Below are 21,213 nucleotides of genomic sequence, written 5' to 3'. Positions count from 1 at the left end.
TCCTGAGGATTGATGATAGAAAACACTGTTTTATTTAAAAGAAAACGTACTCCAGAGTCAAAATGCAATGTTGTTCTTTATTTGGAAAATCTCAAGCAGCAAATTTCAAAGGCATGTCGGTTTTGAGGTGGGTCTCCATGGGTCCTTGTTTTTTCTGTTCCTCTGTGTCGGGTGTGTGAGGAGGAAGTAGAGAGCTATGGTCTCCATTCCACCAGCTTTTAGGCAGCTCAATTTCGCGGGTTGAATCCGCACCGCTTTCAAGCATACATGGTCCATTTCCTTGTCAGGTTTCCAAAGTGTCAGATCTGCTTCTGCACCTAAAAATAGTGTGTTTGGTTTGTTTGTTTGTTTATTCATTCATTCATTCATTCATTCGTTTGTTTGTTTTTGGTGGTCCTGTGAATCAAACTCAAGGCCCTGCCTCATGCTCTGTGATTGCTCTAACCTCAAATCCATGCCTAGCTCTAGGTTTGTTAGTTTTCATTTGATGTGTTGTTGGTTTGTTTGTTGTTTTTGTCTATGGATTTTTGAGACATGTCTCATGTAAGCTTAGACTGATCTAAAACTCATTGTGTACCCAAGGATGACCTCGATGTCTTTGTCTTTCTGCCTTCATCTCCCCAGTACTGGAATCCCGTGGATAATCCACTGTAGCCAGCTTCAGCACTTGCTTGTTTTGTTTTGAAGACTGAGCTCTTTATGTAGCTCAGGTTGGTCTTGAATTTATTAAGTGCCCCTGGCTCGTCTCAAGCTTATGATCCTCCTGCCTCCACCAGCCAGGTACTGGGGTTAGCATTGCCCACCACTATGCCATGATCTTCTGGTTTTAATTGGATTGTTTGCTCAGGAAACCTCAATCTTAAAGCACATAATTTAAGAATCACATTCTTGAGATAAATGGCCGTGCATTCAAGTTCAGGTCCCTATGCTGATCTCTTAATTTCTTTAAACATCATGTTTTACGCAGGGAGTGTGCCATTTGTGTCTTACCCCACAGGGAAGGTGCCATCTCTAACCTCATTCAGGCTGTGAATGCCATACTACACAAGCGGTTGAGCATGAAAGTGTTCAGAGTAGGCCAGGCGAATGCTTCTTTTTCACCTTTGCAGCTATTATACTGTAGAATACCTTCTTGTCCTTGAGTCTTTCGTGAGACTCAATCTGGACCACTGCCAGTCACACGTATACCCTCGTATCCCTTAGAGATGCTCAGAATTCAGCTTCTGGGAGAGAGATCTCTTGACGGTGGGTGCAGCATTAGTTACATGGCACTGTATCCATGCTGGGGCCTTCAAATGTACCAGGGCAGGAGAAGAGCCTTTTGTGATACCCATGCAAGACAGAGGAGAAAGCCTCTCAATGTGATCGGACCAAGAATGCTTTATTTGCCTGTACCAGGAAGAAACCTAGAGCCGGAAGCCAGGCAGGAAAGGATAGGGTTTGTAGACCCTGAATCCACAAGTACATCATACCAGAAGCAAGCCTGGGGGCAGAAGTGTTTGGAATTTTCCATTCCATTGATTAAAATCATTTGTTTCATGTTGTAAAACAGCCGAGCTTCAGGTGGGGTTCCTCAGGGTGTGGTTGGCCTGGCTGGGTGAAGGCGATTTTCCTACCATATGTCAGGATTGTAATGAGCCCCACAAAGACAACACTTTCCTTTCCCTGACTCTGGGTAATAAACAGCGCGTACGACCCAGCCTGTTTTGTTGCTACCGACGAGGATGCTGGGGAAAAAGACTATAATAAATCCTAGTTCCTGTGTTTTCTAGTGCAGCTGTTTGATGTGAAAGAGTAATGACCCACAGCAGCAAATAATGTATGGTGTATTTTCCTTTGTTATCCTTGCCATTGGTATTGCTTTGTCCTCTTGGTGTCCTGGGCTTAAATAAGGACACCTTTGCATTTGTCTTTCAGCCAAGAAAGACATCTGAGTGTCAATCAGTTTTATAAGGGAATGTTTGTGTATATATCTGGGGCTGGGGGTGTGTGTCTGCGGTGTGTGTGTGTGTGTGTGTGTGTGTGTGTGTGTGTGTATGTGTGTGTGTGTTACATATATAGATGTCAGAGAACATTATTTGAGGCAGGGTCTCCTTATTGTTTCTCTACTGTATACATCAGGCTAGCTGACACAGGAGTTTCTGGGAAATTTTCTATTTCCACCATTCATCTCCTCGTAAATTTCTATAATTACGGATCATCGCAACTGGCGTTTCCACGGATAATGGGCATTCAGACTCTTCCCTCATACCCGGGCTGCTAGCATTTGTACCTCTCAAGTCATCTTCCCGGTCCAAGGGCTAGACTCTGTGAAGGCGGATTATAGAATATCTCACTGTGTAACTTTGTCAGAGACGGTATATGCAGCTGGAAAAATCCAAAGCAGTTTGTAAGGGACCGAGGGTCGCTGGATAGAAGTAGGTACAGCCACTAGTTTTCTTCAGCACGTTTGGATTTTTAGAATGATCCACCAGTATCTCTGAGACACGGTATTTGAAAACAAGCCTGACACCCACATTGCACTTAACAAGTGGTATGCACCGAGCTCATCTGTCCGTATCTGGTGAATGTCTCATAGCTCTAATGAATATCTGAGAGACGCATCACGGGAGCGATAGCATTGGCATCCACTATACTGTGTCTACCTTCTGGCATTGCTCGTGATGCAGTCCTGTAGTGAAGCTTCTCACTGATTATAACATGGCTTATTCAAACTGGAACTCTTGTTCAAAGTGAGGCAGAATAGAAAGACAGGACAATTAAGATATGGGAAGGGAAAAGAAGCCTCTTGCTCTAGAATCTGACTTGAACCTCAATACAGTTGACAGATCCAAAGTTAACTTGAGAAATAGTATCTGCTTCCGAAAGCCACCTCCAACAAGAATGGTCAGCTGCGCTCACTCGGGGCCTTGAGTGTAACTGTGGCAGTACCCTTTCTCCTCCCTATTCTAAACCATATACCCCATGAAACTACCTTACCATTTCATTCACCAAAAGAAATTCTTTAAGGTTTAAAAAATAAAGAAAAGAAATGAGCTCATCTATGTTTTTACCTAGTTTTTAAACTTTAACTTTTAAACTTTACTTAACCTTTAACCCATTCTACAAAACACATCCTTGAATACAAAGTGACATTAAGTGCAGAGAATCCCGTATGTAGCCAGAGTAGACACCTAACTGCCGCTGATATCGAGAGAGAGCCACACCCATGTCCCGGATGCGTACTGCTCTTTGTCTGTGCGTGCCAGCATGGGAAGCATCTCCCATGACTCATCGCTCTGTAATAATCTCCCTCACTTGGCTTCTCTCTGACTTGTCCTGAAATTCTGTTCCACAGAATACTCAGGAATCCAACTTTACCTGAGTGAGGTCTCTAGGAAGGAAGGGGACTCCTCGGGTTGGTGGTGATGGTTGTTGATGGGCTGCATCTCTCTGCCACCACTGAAAGACATATATTGGCATGCCAACTTATCTCTGAGATTTTGAGTAACTGTGATTTAGCTTTGTCTTTTTTACTTAAGATATTATGTATAAAATTGTTGACTGAGGTTTCTGTCCCATCAGGTCCCACAGCCATTTAGTCCCAAATACACACACACAGAGGTCTACATTAATTATAAACTGATTGGCCTAGTATCTCAGGCTTCTTATTAACACCTATAACTTATATTAGCCAATAATTCTTGTCTGTGTTAGCCACATGGCTTGGTACCTTTTTCAGTGAGGCAGTCACATCTTGCTTGCTCTATTTCTGGCTTCCTTTCTGTCTGGGTGATGACTGAAGACTGAAACTTTCCTTTTCCCATAATTCTTGTTGCCATGCCTCTACTTCCTGCCTGGTCGCCATTGCCCTACCTATACTTCCTGCCTGGCTACTGGCCAATCAGCAGTTTATTAAAAATAATACAAGTGACAGGATAAAATACTATTGTCCCACAGCAGAAAATAGATATAAATCAATAGATGATGGATGGATGGATAGACAGACATACGGATGGATAGATGATAGGTAGGTAGACAGACAGACAGATAAATAGATGATTGATAGATGGATAGGTGATAGAGATATAGATGATTGATAGATGATAGATAGGTAGATGATAGATGGTGATAGATATCTGAAAATATGAGACATGAAATGATGTTATATGTATATGCATTCACAGATATGTACGTGTGTGGACATGCAAACACATATGTAGACATGTATGCAAATGCATGTGGACGCCAGAGGTAAATGTTGGGTCTTTCCCTCAATTGTCTCCCACTTATTCTTGGAAATAGAATCCCTCACTGAACTCAGTTCACCGATTTGTTGAGCCTGGCTGCCCAGTGAACTCCAGGTCTCTTTCCTCCTCACCCCTAATGTTAGGGTTTGGGGCCTACTGCTGTGCCTGGCTTCTCATGTGGGTGCTAAGACTCTAAACTTAGGATCTTAAGGCCAAGCATTTATTGATTCTTCTGTCCTAAAAGTTATCTTTTGACATGTGGTGGGCTCCCCTTATATACTGTGTGATTTCCTCAGATATTGCTGTGCACACATCCTCAAAGGCTTCATAGTTTAAGACGTGCCAGAGTCAGCCACCCGTGCCTTTAAGCTAGTTTGGGACTTAATAGAGATAATGGTTATGTTTCACCTGCTTCTTCTAAGTGATGGGGAACCCTGGAAATAAAAAGCTGTCATGGCAGGGTGAGAGGCAGTAACTATTTTCTTAAATGAAATTACTACTAATAGTTTGAATCATACTACCATTATCTTATCCGATGTCTCCCCACATTTTTCCCTTGAGAGGACCCCAGGCCACTGTGATTACAATGCCAAATGATTGCTGGCTTAAACTTTAGATTTCTAAAACAAATTTCCTACAGAAGCATGAAAAATGGCCTGTGTCGGCTTCATCGTTACAAGTATTGCGTTCGTAACACTTTATTCTTGACAGCAGCTCATTTCTCGTCCCTCTGTGTAGACCCGGGTAGCTTGAGGGTCACTGACAGACACACACTCTGCTGCTGTGGGGGACGCAACTCTGCCAGACCCAGCATTTGTCTCCACACTTTCTTTCTGTTCAGCTCATGGTATCATTGACTAAAGTTTGGTAGTGATTTTCCTGATAAGGACCCTCACCTCTCCTCCTCTGGCTGTCCCTCGGAGCCCAGGGTCAGACAGTATCCTCTCTTGCACGCTGTCTTAAGACCTCTGTAAGGTCACCTCAAGTGGAGCATGTACCCCTTCTTAACTAACTCCTTGTCTGGTCCTGAGCATCTTTGGAACAAAGGGCAGAAAATAGTACCTACTGTGCTCTTTACTCTTTCCTTCTTTGTATTTCCCTTTAAGCCCATTGCCCAGTGTCTGAGACTTTAATATAAACAAGGGATAACTATGCTTAAAAAATATGGCAGACAGAGGGACAGGAAATTAAAGTGAACTTGACTGTGACCAGGCTTTGATTCTACAGCTGTAGAAGCCTTGCCTGTGTACTGCACACAGGACAAGACATGGGGCTGGTTATGTCAAGAAGAACACAAACAAGTTGAATCTATTCTGTTCCAAAGAACATAGAGCTTAGAATGTAATAAAGAGTTCACCAGAATACTGGACGCAGGTCGGAAGTGGTACATTGTATGCAAGAAAGAGAAAGCTAAGCACTCTCAGAGTTTGGAGAGCGAACACTTGCTATGTGGTCAGAAGTCAAGGGTAGTGCTGGAATTACATGGGTGTGGGTGATTAGATTTGAACTACAGAGAAGGCTTAGGGAAAGCTTCCTGGTGATGGAATAGGGGCCAGGAAGGGGAACCTGCTTGGGGGGAAATCAAACATCTCTATTTCCAAATACAAGAGTGGTAGAAGGCAGGTAGAACTGAACAAGGAATAACGCTTCAAAATGGGTGTTGGAAATAGTTCCAAAGGCCTTGACTTCCAGCCGAAATAAGCCTTGGGATGTTCTCACTTTTGCGGTTTTAATTCTCATAAAGAGTGATTCCATTGGAATTATTATTTAGGACAAGGTATGGCTGCAGCACATTGTAAAACAATTAGATGAGGTGTATAGAGTTCAAAGGTCAGCACTGGAGGTGATGCTGGGGCCAGGTGTAGCAATGAAGCAGCAATGAAGAAAGGATGTGCCGCCATTGGTCATTCTAGGAGTCAGCAGGCTTGTCTGTGTGTCAGGGGCCTCTTCTTCAGCCTGGGCCAGAGTAAGTCTCTTTTGTCGTGGTCCCACCTCTGTGGGCTGAGGGCTGAATGAATGTTCTCTCTGGGTGACCACTGTACATTTATGTGCTCTGACTTGGAGTACCTGTTGCATTCTAGACACAGCGCACAAAAATCATCTCTTAGGAGTCCCCTGTGAGACTTCCTTTTATGCCTGCACATTCAGAAGTGTTTTTCAGGACGTGAGGTGGAGCTCAGTGGTAGAGTGCGTCTATAGCATGAGCACAATCCTGCACTTCTCTGTGCTTATTACACTTCCAAGGGCCATGTGTATGTAGCTCTTGGAGCATGTATAAGACACTTCCCATCCCGGCATGCAGTTTCCAAAATTCTTTGCATGTTTTGAAGCCCTTGGAGCATTGATAATTCTAGCAAGCTTATTTAATTTACTGGATGTGCTCACTTAAAAAATTAGTGTTTGTATGGGATTGGTGTGTGGTGTGGTGTGTGTGTGTTTATGTGTGTGTGTGTGTGTGTGATGTGTGTCGTATTGGCAGGCATGTGCTATGGTGTATGTATGGAGATCAGAGAACAAGTCCAGGACTTAGTTCTCTCCTTCTACCGTGTGGTGCCAGGGATCAAAATCCGGTCATCAGGCGGGCTGGCAAGTGCCTTTACCCACTGAGACATCTCACCGGCCCTAAATATATTCATTTTTTGATAGTAAAGTAAATAAATTTCAGAAGCGGAAAAGACTCCGAATGGGGGCTTGTAAATAATACTTTACAAAGGAAGCATTTGTGTTCTTTCTGCCCCAGAAATCATTTTTAAGTGCTAGCCATAAGTTAGACCTTGACCGAAAAGCATAAGCAATGACAGAAAATGTGACTGACAACAGATAGTGATTCTAATTCCTTCAGTATTTAGCTTCAGCGTCTTGGTACCTCCCCCCAACTCTTAACCAACTCATCCCCCAGCAAGCCTGAAGCAGCCACTTATATCCCTTTTATCGATCATGTACTTTCTATGAAAGACGCCCGTGGTTGATGACTCCGTATTGACAAGTTGATTCCTCATTTTATGACTTGACCATGATTCAAGAAATTTAAATGGGAAAAAGAAAGTATTTCATCGGACTAGTAGCAGGCTTAATAATTCTCTCAGAACTTTGAGAGTCCGGAGAGTGAGTGCATAGTCTTTGATAAATCGTCCTATCCACGGGGTGTCAGCCACATCAATAAGTAGGAGCAATAGCTGCCATGAAATTAGAACCGAAACAAGAGAGAGAGAGAGTTGATTAATCCGAGGGGAAGATGTACCTTTCAAACAACAGAGTATCTTAGTTATGCATGAAAAACTGCAGATGCGATCATTACTTGGAAGCCGTGCACGCTCTGTTTGCCCTACAGTGGAATGGGGCAGAGGGAAAGCTATAAATTCAAAAGCATAATCAGGTTATACTGAGCGCGAGCACAGGTTATTCTCCGAGCTGTAATTGACTGTTCCTAGGAAGAAAGACAATACTATGTAATTTAGATGAAAAATCTTTGGGTTGTTTTGCCATTACGTATAATATTAAGGTACAAGTAAAAATCGAGTAAATAAGACTGCAAAGAACTGTAATACTCTGGGCAAGAAGACATGAATGATTTGTCTCACAATGATCTTTAAAGCCTGGATGGTCCTCTTTTAAAAGAAGCAAACAGAAAAACCTGGACAAAGGCTCAAAAGGGGGAAAAAAAAAAGACAAAAATTAGATTATAACTTCCAAGTAGTCGTAAAAATGGTAGCATGAAGTGGCTGAAACCAGCTCAGTTAAAATGTAGACTTCTGTTTTAGCCATTGGTCTTCCAGACATCTGGAGGGGGTGTGTTTTCAGAGGCCAGAGAAGGTAGGGTACTTTTATAGCACATAAGGCCCTGGGTGTGATCCCCGGCACTACACAGTCCCTGTGCAGTGTGTGTGCCTGTGGTCACAGCACTTGGGAAGTGGAGGCAAGAGAACCCGAAGTTCAGGGTCATACTGGACTACAAAAGGAGCCCAAGGCCAGCCTGGGATCCTAAGGCCTTCAAGAAGTAATAGTCCCAGCTCTTGAGGTCATGGAAACAGGCAGAAAAGAATGTGGAAAAGAAACTAAGCAAGTTCATAGAGGTCCTCAAGACCAGTGAACTCCTGTGAGCCCAGTAAAGACTGTGCCTCAGAGAAAGAATAAAAGAAGCCCCACAACGTCCATGTCCCTTGTATTCCTATTGTTCCTCTTTCTTCCCTGCCCCCAGGGACCTAAAACCAAGGGGGGAGGTTATGGTGTCGGTTTGTCACTGAATACACATGCGCATGCTGTGGCGGCCCTGAGTGTTGCTTGGGTTAAGTTCAGACGCTGAACCCAAGCACTCTTACACCCCTAGAAAAGTGACAGCAAACCCTTTCACCAAAGGAAGCCCCAAGCAAGGAGATTCGAGCACCCCCTGTTGGCAGCCAGGTGTATCCCTCCAGTTCTTGCCCTGCTTTGACTATGACATTGCAAGTCCCTGTCTGCTGTAATGGTAGCCTTCCTTCTGCTTGCTAGTCTCCTTCCTTTCTATTCTTCAAGGAGCCTGTGAGTTCCTGCCTGGTTATTCTCAAGGCTGATTCTATTATTCTCTCTGGTTTGTTGTCTATTTTATCTAGTTCACAATGTTCTACCTGCGGGCAATGCCTGTCACAGCACAAAGCCTCTCTCCAAGGTCCCTCCTAGACTATTCCCAGCACTGACTCAGGCTCCAAAAACAAAGCAATTATGGACTCATAAAGCGTTCTCTACCTGACACCCTGGTCTGTGCTCTCTACCTGTGTGTGGACATCTATGGGGCCATTCATGACTGCCTCTGGTGGGGAGTTTTTCCCACTCTCTTCCCCGTACTGCACCAAGTAGGTCCTGGAGCTCTTGGGCATTTAGTGTGGCTTCCGGTGTTGTTGACAATGACCACATCTCTGGCATGAGGACATGAGGACTCAGTGACCTGCCTTCTCTATACCTGGTGCAGAAGAGGGACTTAGTAGAGAGGCATTGGCTTGAGCCTTGTGTCACACAGAAAAGCTTGCTGTGCATTCTGCTGCCCTATGGCTGTTGTATGTAGGTGATGTGGGACATCTGGGTATGCCATCCACTGCCACCTTGGGAAATAACTCCGACTCTTCCTTGCACTTTGCCCTTCACTCCTCCTCCTCCTGCAGAGACATTCTCTTTTTACCTTTGCTCACTTTGATGACCTCCTTGTTGGCTCCTCCCCACACTCCCCTGCCTGGCTCCTCCCCACACTCCCCTGGCTGGCTCCTCCCCACACTCCCCTGCCTGGCTCCTCCTCACACTCCTCTGCCTGGCTCCTCCCCACACTCCCCTGGCTGGTTCCTCCCCACACTCCCCTGCCTGGCTCCTCCCCACACTCCCCTGCCTGGCTCCTCCTCACACTCCCCTGCCTGGCTCCTCCCCACACTCCCCTGCCTGGCTCCTCCCCACACTCCCCTGGCTGGCTCCTCCCCACACTCCCCTGCCTGGCTCCTCCCCACACTCCCCTGCCTGGCTCCTCCTCACACTCCCCTGCCTGGCTCCTCCCCACACTCCCCTGGCTGGCTCCTCCCCACACTCCCCTGCCTGGCTCCTCCCCACACTCCCCTGCCTGGCTCCTCCCCACACTCCCCTGGCTGGCTCACCTCTCAGTCTTCATCTTCTCAGAGCCCCTGTGTAGACGTCTGGCTTTCCACACTGTCATTTTTATGGCATTCCCTAAGTTGATATCTCACACCCAGAGATCTCACCTGTCCCAGCCGCCTGGTTGGCCTCTCTCTTGTGGATGTCATTATGGGATCCCGAGTAGTCCAAAACTAAGCTCCTGTTTTCCCTGTCTGAGTCGATCCACCCACACTGTCAATTTCAGTCAGTGACACCTTCCGGCCTTCTGTAATGATTTCTAGAGACCTGGGTGCTGGTTGTCCTGACCTACTAAAGTTCATTGCCATGAACATATATGCAGTTGAACAAAGCATCACCATCTCTGTGACTGCTATTGTAGAATCAGTTTGGGCTGTTGTGATGCCCTCACTCTGATGTCTGTTTCCATATGTCTATGATGTCATGATGTTCCCACCATGGACATCTTACAGCCTTCTATGTATCCAGGACAGTGCTGGTCAATACAAACCAGATTGGTATCGCCTCCACTCCCAATCCTGCGGGCGCATCCCCGCTGAAGCAGAATTCTTCCTACTACGTATAGCAGTGACCCCCACACACCAGTGCCATGTGCCATTTCCCGGTTCACGACACTCCATCCCTGCCCAGTGATCTAGTCTCACCTGAAGTGTTTCTTCCCTGGAGAGGTCAGGAGGGTAAGGATGCGCCTCGCTCTCACTCCTCCTGCAGGTCTCTCCAAAGCTATTATTGTCTTCACAATCTCTTCTTGGTCATCACCATCTTCATCACCAGGCCAAGCACTAAGAAACATGTGACCCACATTCTCTGTTCAACTACGTCTCTATGTTTGCACACCAGAATATAAATTCTGAGTTTTATTTTTTCTTGCCCATATGCTCACTGCCGTCTTTCTCATATACAGCAAGAAATGTAGGAAGGTGTCAGGAAACCACTTGCTAAATAAACGAAGAATACTGATGATATTTTCTTCCGTGTTTCCAGTCACCGTAGCAGTAAAGATTGTCATTAGACCAGGCTATCTCCCAGCCTAGCACAGGGAAGCCATTCCGAGTGCTATGGACAGGGCGATCAGGAGTTCAGGTCATCAGCATTCTCCTTCATGGCCTTCTGGGAAGATCCGTGCAGTGGTTCAGTCGTCAAAAATTGGGTCCAGACCTAAAGCTGGTGACTGAGCACAACATGTTCTTGGTCTGGCTTGCTGCTGTTATTTAATTTAAGAGTGAGCACCAATTGCTTTCTGCCAATTTGAAGCTAGTCAGGTGCTGCACTGGACAGTCCTTCCTGCCTTCCGGGTTTCTCTTCCCACTAGACACTGTATCAGAGGCCTTCAATGATGGCATTTAAGGGCACCCTTCTTTTTCCACTGATAAAAACAGCCAATGCCATCACACTCAGAGATGTAGGATGTCTTAGTCACTGTTCTATTGCTGTGAATAGACACCATGACCAAGGCAACCCTTGTAAAAGAGAGCACTTACTTACAGTTTCAGAGGTTTAGTCCATTGTCATCATGGCTTGGGGCATGGGGACGTGTAAGCAAGTACTGGAGCCATAGGACAAGGAAGAGAGAGACTGGGCCTGGCATGGGCTTTTGAAACCTCAGAGCCCACCCTCAGTGACACACCTCTTCCAATAAGGCCACCCCTCCTAATCCTTCTAATCCTATCAATGAGTTCTACTCCCTGGTGAGGAAGCATTCAAATAGAAGATAAACATATGGGGGACATTCTTATTTAAACTACCACATAGGGAAAGAAAGAAATGGGAACTACCAAATGCGATTGACCTAACCCTATGTTTCCTAAGAAATGAGAGAGGGGAGAAGATCATCCATTCTAGGGGGAACCCACACAGATACCCACTTCTGGAAGGGCACAGGGGCCTAGTACCATGCAATGAAGGCAGGGCCTGTCTGTGCTGAGAGACAGGTCAGCTTCGTGGGCACCTTCTCATTGAACTGTTGGAAGCTAGTGCCAGCCTAATCTTGACTTGGTGTTTAAGTTTTTCTGCTTCTCCTAGTAGCCCAAAAGCAAACATCTGAGTTGGCCAGGTGGGTGGCCCCAGGCAGACCTCCACCTCCTCAGGAGCCACCGTTCTGCCTCACACGATGGCTCCCATGGTCACACTGCTGCGGTGTCTCTCGGGGCTCAAAGGGTTTCCTTTCCTTGACCTGCAAAGAGAAGTGAGTTCGAAATGAGTCCTAAGGATGGGTGATCTTGACCTTCTGCTGTCTGTGTGACAATGTCCTTTCATGCTTCCCTAAAAGGACAAAGCCTGGGCGACTAGCAGTCTTTGCCCTGGAAAAAGAACACCCATTTAAAGCTGTGTCACAGCCTAGGTAAAACACTCCAGGAAAAACACCTAGTTACTTGGATCGCAGAAACAAGACATCACTATTAGTGGCCTGTCTTTTCTTAGAACGTACAATGTGTAAGTCAGATCATCTTCTTTTTTTATGTGAGAATTTTTTAAACGGAAACATTTTTTTTCTAAATTCTTTCTTTCTCAATTGGTATATTTACTATCTACCAAAAAAAAAGAACCTCAAAATCGTTTTGCTATAGTGAAAATACATTTGGAGAACTAGTAACCTCTAGCTAGCAAGATAAATAAAAGTGGCTGCCAATATGCCAGCATTTGAAAGAAAAGCAAAAGATTATCTTGCAAATTACACATTTAAAGTTGAAGAGGATATGAAAATAGAACTGATCGGACCTCCATTTCTGAATTTGCATGTTACTTTTTGCATTTATAAAGTTTTCTTCCTCTATCACATATGCATTTTCCCATAGACTTTTTTTTCAAAACAATGTATTTAATGTCAGTTTCCTTTGCATCACACCTGGTGCTGTGTCCCCCATCCCCCACTCCAGTCTATGGCAGTAAGTGTTCTTCAGATGTAATTATTATAAAATAATTATCATTAATACTTTTAACATTTAACTAGACAGCAGGTTTGAGGGATACCCATCCAAGAAAAAAAAAAAAAGCAGGATTTTCTGTCCTCTTGACATTGTCAGAAGTAATAATAATAATAATAATAATAATAATAATAATAATAATTCATCACCAGAAGTTCCTCCTGATGTCTTTATCTTAGTGTACATCGTTGTCAAGGATGAAGGAAGGCCCTTGGCTGGAATGTTCCTTTTTATTAAAATCCAGTAACTGAAGCTGGCAGTAAGAGGCAGTAGACAGGATCTCTGGGGACAGTCACACTCCCTTGTAGGAAGAAAGCATCTGAGGATGTCCTGGGGCCTTCGATCTCTTGTCCCTCCTCTAATCTGCACCCAGCTTCGTCAGGCCAGGTTACAGCCATGTTCTCTCAAAGGAAAAATGTAATATGAGTTTAGTTGGAAAGAAGCAGGGTCCGTATGCTTCCAAAGGAGTAAGGAAACCTGGGCAGCTATCACTCAGCTCGCCTGTTCCCCACGATGATGATGCCTGGTCTGTGGTGCAGGTTGGCACAGACACGGGACCAGTGCAGGTTTCCAAGCACAGCAGAACACATGCATTGGTGGAAAGGGAGAAAGACAGGCACAAACTCTCGCTCCTAAAGTACATTTTGAGCAACAAAGATGAAGAAAGATCTTAGGAAGAGAAGTTTGCACATAAAACTGCTCTGTTTGGGAAGGACGGGGTGGTGATCCAAACACCAGGCCACCATTTGCTGATGAGGCAAGGAGTAACCTCTCTGGAAAAGCAGACGCTGTGGAATGAATTGGACATTGCACTCCTAATAGTCTTCATCTTGAACTCATTTAGCAGAGGAAATGGATATTTCATCAGACATAGATTTGAGATTCCATCACATTAGACCGTCAGCAGGACAGACTGTGTCTTGGAAGCAGGCACGCAAGTGAACTAAGACAGAGCCGCCACTCGGAGGCCCTGGTTATCTCATTTAAACAGATATGAACCGTGGGTGCCGGTGGCATGATCACCAGCTGCTGCCCACTTGGTGAATAAATTGCTTAGAAGGATCCCTTTGCTTTCCAGATGTGACCTAGATTCAGATTTCCAAAGGTGTGGGGGGTCTCTATTGTGTTAAAATAAAAAAATAGAAAAAAACAATTGCTGGTAAAAAAAAAAAAGCATAGCAAATGAGCTTATCTTGCTTTTCCAGGTGTTTGGGCTAATATGTGACGGAATTATGGCTTCATTTATGAAAAATAATTGAGGAAAATGTTTCCGTGAATCAAATTTGGATAAAGGCTTAGGGATAGCTATTGTGCCGTTAGCAAGTTTTTAAGTGGAAGGAAGAACGGGAACTAAAAGAGATAATAAAAATATTTAAAAGTGCGTTTAAGAAGTCTCTTAGAAAAGGGTCAGATGTGGGTGTGCGGTGATGGAGTGAAGTGTTGAGCAAGGAGAACAATTACAATGCTTTCAGCACCTCGGAAAGCTGCTTTAAAAAAGGGAAAAAAAGAAAGAAATCAAAGCCCGTCTGTCTGCTGGCTCTGATAAGTCGCATTATTCTGTTAAATGCAGGGGGGGGGGTATTTAAATGTAACATCTTTATTCTGTCTTACCCACTTGCTCTCCTTTTCATCCCCAGGAGCCGTTACTCCAAAGCCAGTCCCCGAACCTGAGAAACAAACAGACCACACAGTTAAAATTGCTGGAGTGATTGCGGGCATCTTGCTATTCGTTATCATATTTCTCGGAGTTGTGCTGGTCATGAAGAAGAGGTGAGCTTGTTAGCTGGTTGCCCAAAGTGGAGCTGCCCCTCCTTGTGTTGCAGGATCACTTTGTGTGTATGAAGAGATCCAGTTACTGGGGAGGCAGTGGTGGCCTACTGTCACTGTGTGACCGCAATTGTGAACATGTTGAATCATGGAGCATTTGCAGTTGGGGGACAGAAATTTAGAGTAAATGCTTGGGGGGTTTGTGACTATGAAAAGTATATCATGCCACAAGAAATACAAGAACTTTATTTCTTCCTGTGGGATAATATAAAAGCTATGCGAAATTGTTGTATCCCCTGACAAGTGTTTGGTCCTGACGACAGACAGCTCTGTACTTGACGCTCCAAAGCATGCGAGGAGAAAGACTTCCTTCCCGTTAGGATGAAAACTATGGGGATGAATTTCTTGAGCCAGCGTCCTGTGTTGGCAACATGCTAGAGCAGTTAATCAGTACAGTACCCCATGAGAAAATCAGCCCCAAAGGGGGAAAAAAAACAAAAAAAAACAGGACTAAGTTATGAGCATGCTTAGTGTTACGATATGGTTCTGTGTGGCCAAGGGATCATTCATTGGCGGGAGAGATGAGGAAATCTGGCTGCGGTGATTCTTTCCTTCTCTGGTTGGAAAACATTCAGTGTCGGCTTTTGGGTGAGCAAGTTTTTAAAAACCTGGCTTACTACTAAAGTCTTAAATTTATATAAAATGACAAAAATACAGATGGTTAGAAGGAGTAGGATAATGTGCCCAAACAGAGGAAGTACATGAGGCTTGCTTCTTCACTCTGTAGTTAAAAGCAGTTGTAGCCATGGGATGGGGATGTGGTCATGGATGGCGGAGGGGAAGCAGGCGAGCCTGTCAGAGGCAGATCATGAAGGTTATGCAGCCATGGGTGAGGCTGGACTCCATCATGAAGTCTAGCTGACGATGGTATCAGCTAAGTGTTATGTGCAGATGTGAGTGTAGCAATAAATAAACCTCTTGTAAGGAGACCGGTTGAGGGGGTAACAGGAGGTGGATGGCCAGTAGTTAGCTGAAGGGAGAAGGAAGTCTAGAAGAAGCCTAGTTCTTCATGCAGCATGGTAGTGGTGATGACGCCATGCACAGATTGTGGAGCAGAGGACTAGAAGACACTTGAGAGCAGAAGGCAGATTTCGACTCTGGACGGATGTGTGGAGTTAGGATCCCCTTACATGGTGTACTCCCAGGGTGTACATCCCTTGTGCACGGCTATGCCTTGTGGACTAGAAATAATAACCCCAGCTCTGAAGCTCTTCATTGTGAGCTTGTAGGGTTCAAGGAACATCCAAAGTGAAGCTAAGCCTTGTGTTTGAGCAGTAAGTAAGTGGGTTCATACCCAAACACATGAACCCGGCCAACTTTGTCTTCTTGCTTTTTCCATGTGTCCTTTGTCCCTTGTCATGTGTTGTCTGACCCTTCCTTTTCCTAACTCGTTTTTCTCTTCATTTTTAGTTCTCTCTCTCTCTCTCTCTCTCTCTCTCTCTCTCTCTCTCTCTCTCTGTGTGTGTGTGTGTGTGTGTGTACATGCGTGCGCGCTCGCATGTACGTGTTTTCTTTTGTGAAACAGGGTTTCAGTCTATAGCTCTAGCTGGCCTTGAACTCAAGGTCTTGTATCCACGCCTTGGGTGCTGGAATTGCAGACATGCGCTACCGTACCTACCATTGTTTGTCTTTGTATATTTATTTCACTCTCTTCCACATTTCATACTGTTTTTTATTTTATTTGTTTTTTATATCTCTTTTCTTCTTCATCACTCATTTTCTGGATGATCTTTGTTTGATCCTCATATTTACATAGATCCGTGTTTTGGGATATCAGTGATTTTTGTATTGTTTTTAACATTTACCAAGGAAAATCTCAAGCAACAATAGGTTCTTGATGCATAAATATTCAAACTGAAGATTCCCGAGACTTATCTGAAATTCTTAGACTGTATTGGATATTTGTGTCACCCAGCATGCTCTCTGAGGAGCAGCCTGAAATGTGGTAATCCAGTTGCCCTCGTGACCTCAGCTAAGTGCTAACTAATCCTCCACGGGTCTTTCTCTGTTGGATTTGTTCATTTTTCTACCTAGGTCTCTCAGGTAGTCACAGGGTTGATGCTATAAATTATGCATTTGAGGAGATTGCCTCTGGTAACATATGGCCTTGATACAACTTTACACTAAAGATCCATAAGTCATGTCAGATTTTACATGATTATTTACTACACAGTAATCTTAACAGGGCTGTGTGCGCAGCATGCGCTACCGGATTTGCCTTCTCTGAAACAGAGACTGTGTTCTCCATAAGACAAATGAGCCAACACAGTCTGCCTATAAATGCAACCCTTTAAAATTTAGGCTTGTGCTACAACATGTGATAGAAACCCTTAAAACGTGGAATTGTTCAGGGTTTTTCACCAAATTTCAAGTTTAAATTTTCCGAGCACCGTTTCTAGACAGAAGAATTAAAGCATTGCATGAATCATGCATCGGCTGCTAGGGTGTCGCTGGTGCGTAACAAGGGCGTTCCATTATTTATGCTACCCGGCAGGTCTTCCAAATATCTCTTTGTTCAGTCACTTTAAGCCCTGTGATGTTGGTCGCTGAGCAGTTGATCTTTCAGCCACATTTCTCACCGTCCCACAAAAGACCTTCAGTAAATGAGGAGAAGCCACAGGGGGTGGGGAAAGAGAATGAAAGAGAGAGAAGGAAAAGGATGGCCTCGGGGGTGGATTTCTACACAGACTGGCTATTTTTTTTTTCTAGGTCGAAATTAGTGTTATCAAACTTAGTAGAACTTTCTTTTATGCTACTACCCCGGCTTCCTTCTTTTCTTTATTTATTACTATCTACATATTTATTTATCTACCTATCATCCATCTCCCCATCATGTGTCTGTCTGTCTGTCTGTCATCTACTTACCTCCTGTCTTAGCTGGGGTTTCTAATGCTGTGAAGAGACACCATGTCCACAGAAACTCTTACAAAGGACAACATTTAATGGAGGTGGTGGCTTACAGTTTCAGATGTTTAATCCTATATCATCATATTGGGGAGCAAGGCAGCTAGGAGTATGGTGGTGTGCAGACAAACATGTTGTTAGAGAGGGAGCTAAGATTCTATATCTTGATCCAGAGGCAACAGGAAGTAAACTGACTCACTGGGCATGACTTGAGCATATATGAGACCTCAAAGCCCGCCTCCCCAGTGACCCACTTCCTCCAACAAGGCCACACCTAATACTGCCACTCCCTTCAGGGGCCATTTTCTTTCAAACCACCACACCTGCCTACTTGCATTCCTATTTGGGAAGGTACATTCATAGCCACAGCATAAAAGAAAGTAGGAGGTTGAAAATAACTTATCAATATTTCTGGAAGCGCCACTTTTGGAAATGTGCACTGAGGAGGATGAGCTCATTGTCTGGGGATGGTCAACACTCCAAGCTGGTCAGCCTGGAGCTAGGCATGGGCACCTATCTTAGCCTTCTGGAAGGAGTCATTGTTGGTTACTAACTCAGTGAACAGCACTTCGCCTTCCGGAAGGATAGTTCTGTGAAACAATATTTGCAGAAGAACACAAAGCCTATCAATTCATGGAACAGTTTAGCATATAGGTGATAGGGACCAAAGGCAGGCATGGCCATGAGGGGGGTACGTTCCAACGCCCTATGACCCTCACGAATCTGTTAGGCTTTGCCTGGACTAATGATATGAAAGCTTTGCTGAAAACAACAACCTTAGTAAGATCATAAGGTTGATTCTTTATCAGTGGGTAACTCAGTGTCTTCTGTCCCTGTCCTAAACGGCATCCTCTGACAGCAAATGCTGAAGAAGGCCGTAAGGTGACCCTCTAGGAAACCAGAGCTCTATGCAGAGCTTGGTCGCAGCACACTCTCAGGAATAATGTACAGTAATGCAAATAGGAGGGTTTGGGTTTGTTTTGTTTTTGTTTTTTTTTTTTTACCATATTCTACCCACGTCTGATTTAGTGTTATTTGTGCAAATAAAAATACCTGCGTCTTCAACATTTTCCATAAGGAATAATTTATCTCAATAACAGTTTGACAGACTTTAGTGTACCGCTGCTGTCGATTTTACTGTGATTAATTATATTTGCTGTTGTTTCTAAAATTGCTGTAGATCTTACATAAGTTTGAGAACATTTGTATTAATTATAATTACGTTCCTGTCTAAGCCACCGTGGTACATAGCAATCTCAGCAGTGGTGACTGTCGAAAAATAATTAAAGAGGCATGAATTATTATGTAAGATAGCAAGCAGGAGTTATTCTTTACAGAAGCACCTGTTAGTGATACACATAACTATATTGACACTGAACTGCATACTCCTGTCAGATGTCTATGGTGCATTTTACAAACGAAGCAGGTTATTAAACATTTATTGCCCGTTCTATTGTGTCGAAGCAATACTAGTACTACCTAGAAGAAATTTTCCATAAAAATGGGAAGTATTTCTGAAGACATGATGAAACAAAAAAAGATAAGAGAGAAAATTTGATGAAAACCCTGTTTCAAAGAGACGTGTGATGTGTGTGGTTGGAGGCAAGCTGATGTTGACTCTCGTGTTCCCCTGCTCTGCCAATTTACACCCCGACTGTACCCCAGTGTGACCTTAAGTGTGATGCTTAATTCAGATCCCAGTTTCAAAAATCACATAGCATGGAAGTGCACAGAGAAGTATGTACGTCAGTTCCTTCTCTCCATGGCATATGAAACACGTACATTTAGCATGTACTCGTCTAAATAAAGACCAGATACAGAGACTATTGTACTCCAGCTTGTGAGTCAGTGTGCTTGACCCAGGATCGAAGTGCACAGGAGTGTGTTTAGCCTAATCTGTTGGTTACCTCCTGTCTCCCAGGTCTCCTGGAGACACAAAAAGCCCTTCTTTACCCTGTAGAATTCATTGTGTGAAGACCCTGCATAGTCGGTGGGTGGGCTGGGTGATGCCACGCCCCTCTCTGCAGAGATGAGCACTGAAGTGGCTGGGGCAACCTTGCTGCTGTGCTCTGGGAAGATGCAGAAGGTTCTGCAGAGGCACAGCTGCGGCACTGCACACAGTACTTTAGGAATCAAACCCTCCCAGAACAGACCCAGTGGCCTGCCTGCCAGGTGGGGACAGTGTCTGCAGTGAGGCCCACGGCAGCCATCAGTCCTCCTTCTCCCATTGGCACAGTCCCTGGAGGTTGTTCCAATCTTCTGAACTGTATTAGTACTGGGCCCTCATGCCACGACGAGGCCAGGCACCTCCGGGAACAATCGTCCCCCTGATTCCTGGTGATATGGCAGGGCACTCGCCAGCCCAGCTTGTTTTTATAGGTCCATTAGCATAGCTTACGTGTAAAAACATATTTCTGTGCCTCTTACCTCTGAAACCCCATCCAGCCGAGGATGTTGAGAGAAACTGTGACCGTTCTTCACGGCGGCTGTGTCCAAGTCCACTCGCTCTTCAGTCCTCCCACTCTCTCTGCATTGTCGTGAGAACATGTGACTATTGGGGCTGACATGGCCTCACCTCCTATTAGTATGGGAGAGCGTGCCAAAGCTGTGGAAACAGAACATTTTATTTATCATGATTGTTGAAATGTGGGTCTCAGAGAGTCCCAGAACTCAAATTTCATAAAACCACCTCATTTCTTTCCCATTTTATTTTAGTATTAATAAGTAAAAATAGCCATGAACAATATCCAAAGTAGAAGAAAACTGCATACACCAAAAAAAAAAAAATAGGCCAGTTTTCAGTTTGACTTAAAGGTGGATCCATGATGCTTATGACAAGAAATTCTAGCATAAATCTGAATTTCTTTTTAAAGCCATGGTATTATAAATGGAATCTTCTATTTACGTTCGCTCATGGTATGAATTTTTAAAAGGGTGAGGAGGGCCCGTTGTTTTCCTGGAGAACCCTTTGTTTTTCCAACAATGTCAGTAATGCAAGACGAAAGATGGTGCTGCCCAGTAGACTGTGCCCACTGCCTGCTGACCTGCCAGAAGACATTGGGGGCCCTGTTATTCTCCTACACTCCCAGCTGTGCAATCGCTGCTCTGCCGGCTCTAGCATGGAGCTCTTTCTAGAGGTCTTATTGCAACAAGTGAAAATGGGCTCATTATTGAGTTCTAAATATACTTCTAATTTGTGAAAACAAAGCAAGAAAAAACATGACAAAAATGCCTGAGGTCATACTTCCTAAAAATGGCCTATTTTTCTCTCTCCTGGGCCTCATGAGTTCCCAATATAAATTATGTTCTCTGACATTGGACACGGCACCTGCCTGAGTGCCCACTTCCAGTTAGGACACCTGGAACGTGTGCTTTCCTCTGTCCTGTCCTCTGTATTCCCACACGGCCATCCACTCTCCTCAAGGCCACACTGGGGATGATGCTGGAGTTCTCTGTGCCCTGAGGTGGCCACATGGGGCTATGAGACCATCTCTGGTAGCCATGTTCGGCAGTGCCCCTCCCTTCTGTCATAGTGCTTCGTCTAGAATAAGTGTGCAGCATCCTCCTCATGAGAGGCAATGAAATGCTTCTTCACCCCAAGCCTGCAGAGTCGCGTGTTTGCTGGTGTGTGCAGGACTCTGGCTTCCATCACGAGTACCACAGACAAACATAGAGCGCAAGCCTTTGAATTGCCTTGGCATTTAAAAACGTAAAAAGTG

General features: G+C 44.5%; 1 protein-coding gene across 8 annotated transcripts in view; it reads left to right on the top strand.

Annotated features, from left to right (window-relative positions):
• LOC121458873 (receptor-type tyrosine-protein phosphatase mu) overlaps positions 1-21,213 on the top strand; it is a 701,969-nt gene that overhangs the window by 470,211 nt on the left and 210,545 nt on the right. For all 8 annotated transcript variants that reach the window (XM_041668223.1, XM_041668222.1, XM_041668220.1 and 5 more), the window contains one exon: positions 14,401-14,533. In XM_041668223.1, coding sequence (XP_041524157.1) covers positions 14,401-14,533 — 133 coding nt within the window. The remainder of the gene's footprint in view (positions 1-14,400; positions 14,534-21,213) is intronic.

The sequence above is a fragment of the Microtus oregoni genome, unplaced genomic scaffold, assembly GCF_018167655.1.
Source record: "Microtus oregoni isolate MIOR12 unplaced genomic scaffold, Mior012 000018F_ref0000195, whole genome shotgun sequence".
Lineage (NCBI taxonomy): Eukaryota > Metazoa > Chordata > Mammalia > Rodentia > Cricetidae > Microtus > Microtus oregoni.
This window is presented reverse-complemented; position numbering and strand designations above follow the sequence as displayed.